Source organism: Pituophis catenifer, unplaced genomic scaffold (assembly GCF_029215685.1).
Source record: "Pituophis catenifer annectens isolate HBS135680 unplaced genomic scaffold, rPitCat1.0.hap2 SCAF_2, whole genome shotgun sequence".
Classification (NCBI taxonomy): Eukaryota; Metazoa; Chordata; class Lepidosauria; order Squamata; family Colubridae; genus Pituophis; species Pituophis catenifer.
Window position 1 is genome coordinate 136,464,167 of NW_027256882.1, and position 9,626 is coordinate 136,473,792.

The window sequence follows — 9,626 nt, forward strand, 5'->3', positions numbered from 1 at the left end:
GAAGGGCGGGAGGAGCAAAAGATCAACTACGCTTCCCAGCATGCCTCTTTGTGGCCCCGCTCTTCTCCGGAAGTAAACGCTTGAGAGTGGGACTCCAGGAACTACATTTCCCAACACGCCACGCGGATGTTCTGACGGTTTTGAGCGCCGAATCTAACCGAGGGAATGCAGCGTGAAATGGAGACAAGGGAAGAGTGCGCGGGAGGCTTCAAAAAGGTTAGGGAAACGGGCCAAGAGAAACGCAACAGTGGGGAAACAAACAGAGAGAGAAAAAAAGTTCAGCTTGGACGTTCTGGGTTAGGATTTAAGATGGGTGAGGAAGGAAAAACGGAAAGAGGCGCTAGAGCAATTGGAAGTTTTGGCCGTACCAGGATGCAACGGGAGATGTAACGTGGGAATGGCCGGAGGCTTACCATGCAGAGCAGCAGCTATCCCAGGGGTGGGCGAAGCGCCAGAAGTGTTGCTGCAAAAGTAGATGAGTTTTAAGGTTCGGGGATCTGGCCGTCCGGATTGCAGACGGAGGCTGCAATTGGAACTAAGGCAGGTCCATTGGCAGTTTTGGGAATGGAGTCTGTGTAATAGGAATTGGTCGAGTTGGTGGGTGGAGAAGAAATGGAGGTACCGCTGGCTGAAAAGCAAGAATTAGAGGACTCTTGGAGGAAATGCCCAGGAGATAAAGACGATTGAGGCGGCGCCTATAAAAGTACAAGCTAGAAATAGATTAAGTTGGGCTATAAAATGAAATCGAGTCTCTCTGGTATCCTGGAGTGGGGACGCCGGAGGTGATGTCTTGTTTTGCTCCCCCTAATACGGTGTACGGAGAAGTTTACTAAATGTTTATTATTGCTATTATTACGAAATAATCTAGGACTGGTTATTCATCACAATGTATCTGCACTAGCTTTACATTATAACGCGAAGGCAAAGGCGCTTTTGTTAGTTGTTACGCTCTTAGGATAGGAGTACGTAACTTTATACTGAGCGTTGTACCTTGGAACTATGTTTGTTGCATGGGCATGTCTAAGTTATGAACACGTAATTAGATATAAATTATGTTCAAAACGGGTGACAACTTTGATCAGAAAAGAACAGTCCCAGGCTTAGCTTTGAACAATACATGGGATTTAATAAAAGATGGATAAAATATACTGTTGAACTGACAGAGAGAGATGATCACAATATTGAAAGTGGAATATTGTCCATAAAATCAAACAAAAATTTAAAAAATGATTAAAAAAGAGCATCCAGAGTCCTCAGGGTACCAGTTTGCTTAAAAATTTAGTAATAGAAGACAAAATACTATGGATTAGGAAAGGTCTTATAGCAGAGCATAACTGGCTGGAGAATTCTGGAAGTTGAAGTCCACAAGTCTTAAAGCTGCCAAGTTTGAAGACCTCTGTCTTATAGGATGGCAGTGTGGTCAGAATAGTAAAGTAATAAAGATGGGAATGGACTGCTAAAAGAGGCCAGGAAACGTATATAGAAGTTGAATTCACTTTGGAGTAAAATGCTATTACAGTACTGAATAATAAGTTTCACTCAGCTACTGAAGCTGTATATTAACTATCATTTTCCCAAAATGCATTTTAAAACATACACAAATGTATCATTTAATGTTTCTTCAAGTGAATGTTAGATGTTGAATTAATGAAATTCTTTGGAGCAGTTCTAGATTGATACAGCAGATAGCACTAGAGCTTCATTCATTTCCTATTTTGTTTCCTATTAAGCCTGCAGTAGAATAGAAATGTGCCAGCTTCTTTTGTACAAAAGGTGTATTTTTAAAAAAAAAAATACTTCAAAAGCCTAATTGAATGCATTTTTAATTAGTCCAGTTGTATAGCTCAATTTTATATTGATTAGGTATGCCTACGCCCAAGTCCAAAATTTTAGGAGACAAATCACAACTTCTTTGTAAAGTGTTGGCAAGTACAACTGCAAAAGATCTGAAATCTTAGAAACCTGGTAGGCAGGATACATAATATTGAGCTTGGTTTAATATTAATAGGAAGACAAAAGTAACCTGCTCTAGAGCTGGCAGAGCCCTTTTTTTGTCTTCCATTACCTTTCATGGAAGGGAAATTTTAAAAAACTTAGGAAAAAAATGTGGTGCTCCTCTTATTCTGATTAGCATAAACCCATGAAGCTTGTCTGTCACAAATAATTCCTTTCATCCCTCCCTGAAACCCAGGCCTTCATCAGGTTGAAGAAATGGTATAGAATGTTTGAAGTGAGATAACACAGCTTCTCCCTGACATGAGAGAGAAGAAAATGTTTTTTAAAAAATTCTGTAAACTTGGTAGTTGTTTGGACATTCTTTGTTAAGAATTATTACTTTGATAGCTTTTGTATTGTGTACATTTGTATATATTATAAATATGTGATCTGAGTAAAAGTGAGCGGAATAGCAAACTAGGTGTGCTTGGAAATACACTTTTTTCCATCTGTTTGCCAATCATTTAACACTTGCTACTAATCCATTTGAACTTCTTTTTTAATTGTTCAGTTCTTTCTAGTTTTTTCTTACTGTGCTTATAAACTCTTAGTTCTCTTTATTTCATAGAATTCTAACTTTTTTAAAATGGTAATTTTATTAAAGTTTACAACAATGAAAATAACACAGTAAAAAAATAAAAATAGGTGCAGAATAGGTATATATATATAAGTAAGAATATAGTAAAAAAAAATAAATAAATTAAAAAGTGACTTCCCCCTTTTATCACAGCAAGATTAACAATTTTAGTAACATCACCAGGGGTGGGTTCTACATACCTTTACCACCGGTTCGCAATGGGATCACGCACTCGCTTCGCTCACACACGCACCTTGCTTCTGCACATGCGCAGATTGCTGATGATGACATCCAGGGCGCTGGGTGGGGCCTCCTGCTGGTTTTACTACTGGTTCTTGCGAACCGGTCCAAACCAGGGGTAACCCACCACTATACATCACCTTTTAAAATACAACAAATGATTTCTTCTTTCCATTTTTATAAAATCTATATCCTATTCTTATCTGTAAACACATTAATAAAACCTTGTCATTTCAGTCGTGATATCAGCAGATGTCCATTAAAGGTTACCAGAAGAAGGATATCTATTTTAACCTTGATCAAATACACTAACTTTATATTCCTTCCTTTTACTTCTATCAATCTTGATCTTTACTCCCTTCAAACAGTGTCTCAAAACTTGATTTCTTTTCAATACTTGCCCTTCCGACAAAATTCTTCAGAGCTTTAACATGTCTCTTTTGTAAATCTAGTATAGGAAAATCCATGTCACAGTTTGTTATTTGTATAATCCTTTTAATTATTAAAACAGCATCTTTTGTATATCCAGTGTGACATCTTTGTCCATGTTATTCATGTAGCCTATCATTTTTAAATCCACTTTCAAATCAGTCTCAATCATGTCAGGTGAAACCTCTTCCATAGCATTTTTTAAACATAGTGTATCTGTAGAGAAAGACACTCTTAAAGTTAACTTCTAGGTTCATTGTTCAAAAATATTTTAGTATGTCCAATGTTAAAATATTTGGTTTCATTCTGTATTTGTAAGTCAAGTGTGAGTGTTCTTCTATAATTGTAATGTTTGATCTATTTTCCTTTAATGCCCAAGTTTTAGTCTTTTTCATTTTTTAAAGGATTCAAAACTATATTTTCCTATGAGAATGGGTCTTTATAATTAACTCCAAAATATTATTTCAAATTTATCTGGACCCATAGCCATTTGAAACTTTTTAAAATCAAAAATTTAATCGCTCTTTTACTATTTATTCCTTAATTTTTATCCTTAATAACTTATTTCGGTAAGGATTGAAGGAAACTCATTCAGTTCCTGCCGCCCTTCTCCAGAGACTCAGGGCGGCTTACAATGCGCTAAGCAATAGCCTTCATCCTTTTGTATATTTATACGAAGTCAGCTTATTGCCCCCACAATCTGGGTCCTCATTTTACCTACCTTTGAAAGGATGGAAGGCTGAGTCAACCTTGAGCCTGGTGGGATTTGAACTTGCAGTAATTGCAAGCAGCAGATGTTAATAACAGTGCATTAGTCCACTGTGCTACCAAGGCTCTTATTGATATTGATCCAAAGGTTCCTAACAGCTGAAAAACTGTTAACAAGAAATTTCCAAAATTAAAAAAAAAGTACATGAACTCAGTATCATTTCAAAGGTGCTGACTGGTTTGATCAAGATAGTTATTCCCTCATCTCTCAGAGCTCTAAACTCACCAATGACCTGCAGAGGGCAACTCTCCGGAGTGCTTGTGGGCACTCTCAAATCCTCTTCTTGCCTGGAGAGGAATTACAAAAATCTGGTCTACTTGACAGCTCTTCATTCCATCCTGCTTTTCACACATTCATCTTCAATTCGCCATTTCTTCCCCAGAAGACTAATTCATGGAATTATTTCCATCAGTGTGTTGATCTTCTAAACAAGAATTTTTGGGGTGAGGTTTGATTAAGTGATAAACCAAAAACAGTACTTAATTAGTGGGGTTATCCATGTCCATTACATGTAAACTTTTAGTATCAATTTCTGTTTAAAATAGTTGCTATATTTAATTTAATTTCCAATTTATATACCGCCCTTCTCCCTGAGGACTCAGGGCGGTGTACAGCCAAGATAAAAAACATAGAATACAAATATTAAAAAACATTTAAAAATATATATAAATTTTGGCCCGAAAGTTAAGAAATCACAAACTAATTAAAAGAATTTAAAAATTTCTTCTTAAGCCAACCCGGCTTGCTGGAAAAGATGGGTTTTAAGGGAACGACGGAAGGCATTGAGGTCATGGATTCTTTTTATCTCCAGGGGCAACTGATTACATCATACATGGATTCATATACCAGTTTGTTCAGTTGTTAGAATTGCAATTACTAAACTAGTGTTCTGGCTCACCTTTCACTCTTCAGTTTTGGAATAAAAAATGCAGCTTATTAAATACAAATTAATAAAGCTTCCAAAGAAATATTTTCGTCATCACTTTTGTTTTCTTGTACATTTTGTGTCTTTTATCAAAAGTTTCTATATTGCTATGTACATTTAGGTTATGTGGAATGCAGAATTGCTAGTTTCTGAGTTTTGATGCACTGACTTTGATATTATTGTATCACTTACAACCTCCAACCTAAAAAAAAAGTTTGATACATGTGAACTTACTTTCTAGATTAATCAGTAATTAATTGGTTTAGAGCTCAAAATTCAGAAATGGTATGGGTTTTTAACACAAAGGAACCTAGGGAACCTAGGCTGTGAACCTAGGGAAGATATATTTTTATCCCCTTATCCAAGAGAAAGCCCATTGAATTCATTACCTAGTAGATTTATCTATAAGATTTACTGAAGTACAAAGGTGCCTAAAGTCCAATAGCTTTGAAGTTGAGACAAATTCTCCTTTAATGGGAGATAGCTCTTGAAGATGACAAAATAATAGTTGTCCCAGCCACACCAGAGGTTGCAGCCAGTTTTAACTAGCGTAACACTAAATGTAAATATTGGTTAGAGAATATTAATAATATATCATGTTATTTTTGAAGTTACATTGTTTGCTCTAATTAGAATAGAAAACAAAGGTAAAGGAGGCTTGTTTTGCTTTTAAACGACAAGAGATTTCCCCCCAAGGTGTACATATTAAGATCTTGGTTATGTGATAATTGACAATAATTAGCTAAAGGTTATTTAATACATTTAGCTCTATTTTCCTCTAAATATTTTCCTATTTACTGAGATGAAAGAAGCCTCTTTTGTATGCCTTTACTCCCCATTCCCCCAAAGAAACCAACTTTGTTGGTAGGAATAATGGAAAAATGCCTAACAATGTACTTTATTGGCTTTCTACCATTTCCAGAAAACCTAGAAGGAAATTATTTTTTTTAAAAACAAGGAATAGTCTTCATCGAAATAAGTAATTGTAAACAGGTGGGATAGCTGGTAGAAATGGATGGTTAAGTAATTTAGAGTTTGGCCCAAGCAGCCAGAAGGGTGGATGATGGGACCTTCATACTGTGTAGGTATGAAGGTTCAATAGTTGATTCCCTCTTGCTCTCAAGAGAATAAGATGAAAATAAGAGCCAAGGTGGCACAGTGGTTAGAGTGCAGTACTGCAGGCAGTTCAAATCTCACTGGCTCAATTTTGACAATTCCATCCTTCCGAGGTGGGTAAAGATTGCTAAACCTTGTGATATATTTGGTCAGTTTCTTTTGATTTATTCCTATGCCAACAGAAGCTGACCTAAAATATATTACTTATTGAGTAGCTTTTTGAAATGGAAAGAGATTCACTTTTTCTCCATTAAGACTTCTTGACTGAATCCCTTTCTGTGCAGGAAACCGTGAACAAACTGCTCCAGCTCCACTTCAAAGATGACAAAACACGAGGTAATTGCTTCCCCTTCTGCCTCCATAAAGAGGCCAACTGCTGTTGGACAACTTCCCAAATGTTTCTGTGGAGAGACCATGCCCTGGAACATGAGAAATAACTGAAAAATAGTCGTGGCATATGGGTTGCAGAGTTGCATGTGCATGAATAATGAGTGTAGGGAATGGTGATGCTTAGACATGGTCTCATAGGAATGTTCCTTCTCTTTCAGCCAGTGGTGATGCTGTGTTGCTGATGGCTGAAATGCTTAAAATATTTGTTCGAGGTGAGTAATTAAACTGGACTGAATCATAGAGGAGTGGGACAGGACCTGTGGAATCTTAACATTTTCTTGTACAATTAAGTTCCAGCCTTCTTATTCACCGCTTAATGTTACTAGTAGAATCAAGTGTGTCACTCATAAATCTCGTTTTATTCCGATCCCAGAACTGATTTCTGATCTTAATTATTAACTGCTTAAATAAGTATGTATGCTGATAAAAACCAGAAAATTCCTAGAAAATTTAATCCGTGAGTTACTACTTAGGATCCCTCTGCCTCTTATGAATTATCTAGTCATGTGTCAAGTATACATATAAAGAGAGCACATGCTTGCTTTCTAATAATTGTTTTTATAATAACCTTTTCTGCATGACAATTTTTGCCATCTTTCCCATCTACTTATTCTTGCTTGCCATGTTTTATGTCTTTTGCAGAAGCAGCAGCACGAGCAGCACGGCAAGCTCAGACTGAGGATGTAACTAGGGTGGAAGTGGAACACGTGGAAAAAATCTTGCCACAGCTGGTGTGTACAACAGTTCAGATTCCATAATTCATAGGATAAGGATATGGGAAAAGGCATCTTAATCTTCTTTTACAGGGAGATGTTTAACTGGCAATATCCTCACTGGGCAAATGGAACTGAGATTTGTTAATTAATTTAGGGCAATTCTGTTATTTATGTTGAAATTCTTCTATTTTCCACAGCTTCTGGATTTCTAGAAACCCATTGAGTGAAAAACCTACATTCCTGTTACTAAGAAGATCTTGCTGAACTCAGAAGCACACAGACTTGTAATATGGAATTTCCTACAAAATGTGCTGACTTCCTGGAATGACAACTTACCTTTCTCCTCAGCTCTGTTTGCCATCTCTTTTGGGGTGCTTAATGGCTGTCAGTGTTGCCTAAAATAACTGTGGGTTTGTTGGGAGTTTCTTGTAACACAATTCCTGGAGCAGATGGTGGCTATCTGAAACTGTGCCCTGCCCTTCTGATTCCCATTCATAGTCAGGTAACAGCTTTACTTTTCTAATGAGAAAAACAGGTGCCGCCTTCTAGAGGTGTGTGGAAAGGGTGAGTACGCTTGGGAGGCTTGGCCACATCAAAGGCTCTTGTCACCTCCAGGCCTGAGTGCTGTCTTAAGTTCTTAAACAGGAGTCTAGCCCCAAATCTGTGCCAACGGTAGGTACCTGATCTTTATTTTATGAATAAACAGTGCCTGTCCTTCAACCCTTTCCCACATTCCACAGGGCCATGACATCAAAGTGTGCATGGAACCTTTTAACCATTTGATATTCCTCTAAGAAGCTGCTTCCCTCTGCTATAAATTTGTTCTTACAAAGAAACGTCAATAAATCAAAAATAACGTCCCTCCCTTGTGTGGGCTCCTTGTTGCAATTAATCATAGAAAGTCAAGTATCTTCAAAGAGTTGTTTGGCCTCCCCACCCCGCCTCTTCTTTGTAGGACGAAAGAAAAACTTTCAGAAAGGGGCAGAATAACAAACAGCATGTGTGAGGATCCCACATCATGCAAGACTCAGCCTCTCTGTCAGCAGGGGAGGGGGGGGGGAAAGCTGTGAAATAGTAAACCTTACACATGGAGGCAGGGCGTAGCCTAATGAATCTGGTTTTGTTGTGAAAGAAAGATCAGGCCTAAAAGAAGTGTAATTGTATCTTAAGGAACTCAGAAGTAAGCACCACTAAATTCAATGGGACTTAGGGAACATAACCAGGAAGGACTGTGCTCTTCTGGATGTTGGATTACAGCTATCATTACCTCTGATCATCAACCATGCTGAAGCTGTAATCCAGCAACGACTAGAAGTAGCAAACTCACCATTTTATACTGTGTGTGTGTGCAATTAATGCTAAAAATTTGAAATAGTGAGTCTGTTGCCATGTCAGCTTTAAAGTAAGAATGGTAAATAACCGAAGTGGTCAACGGGAGTTCTCCAGAGTGTTTCTTTCTACATATTAGCTTTGTACAAGAAATTACTGTTGCTTTGCATTGTTTCTGCTATACCTAATACTAGTTACTCCTAAGACAAAGGAGATGCTGATGTATCCAAAATTATTTTGAGAAGCAGGTGCTTCCGACACAAGTGTGATGTGATATAAGTATTATATTAACCATATTATCTGTTAAGAGGTAGGTGATCAACCAGCCTAAATTTAGCCAGTGACTTTTTGAGTAAATGAGGATGTGAATTTTGATTTCTCCAACTCGAGCCAGATCCTGTACTAGAAGGGTTTTTCACATTGGCTTTATATTTACACATATAATCAAGTTTGGAAGTGTAATTGCAATCAAAGGTAATCAAGGATTTGAAACATTGACAAGAGGCTCTAGTTACTTATTAACCTATAAACTTACTTTGATTGAAAAAGTTACTTGTCTAACAACCTCAACATGATTATTACATATATTATTGCATGTATTGAAACAAATTGCTCAAAGTGCTTGCTCCATTTTCTTTTGGTTTGATTTTTGTATTCCCTGGAGAGCAAATGGCCAACACAGTTTCTTCATATGACACCTTTAAGTTGAATCCTGTCAGGACACTGACAAATGCAGGAAGCTCTGTACTCAAGACCAAGGTGTTCAAGAAACATACATGTATACAATGAATTCATTACAATCAATTCTACAGGATATCATTCTCTAGCATACAGCTACCGGTAGAATTAATTGTTTCGGTTTTTCCAAGAACTCCAATTCTAGTCCAGGCAGGACTAGAACAGGTTAAATATGACCTAAATGTGATCTTTGGGGTTATTTGGTGAACATGCTGTAAGGAATTGGTACTTTTATTTCAGTTGGATCAAGCTCTCTCACTAAATTGTGGTACATATAAAAAAAATTCTAATAGCTTGTTATAGTGACACCACTGAATCTATAGGGGTAAGGCTGGAGAACTCAAATCAGCTCTCCCTGAAAACATCCAGTCCTACAATCTTTAACTCTGCCTCCAGCCTTGA

At 37.3% G+C, this 9,626-nt stretch overlaps 1 protein-coding gene across 1 annotated transcript; it reads left to right on the plus strand.

Annotated features, from left to right (window-relative positions):
- The first annotated feature begins 131 nt into the window (after positions 1 to 131).
- Positions 132 to 8,589, plus strand: CENPX (centromere protein X). Its single transcript, XM_070934674.1, has 5 exons — positions 132 to 216; positions 6,336 to 6,387; positions 6,600 to 6,653; positions 7,084 to 7,172; positions 7,355 to 8,589. Exons 1-5 carry the CDS (start codon positions 166 to 168, stop codon positions 7,367 to 7,369), a joined length of 261 nt encoding a protein of 86 aa, XP_070790775.1. The 5' UTR covers positions 132 to 165; the 3' UTR covers positions 7,370 to 8,589.
- The last annotated feature ends 1,037 nt before the right edge of the window (positions 8,590 to 9,626 follow it).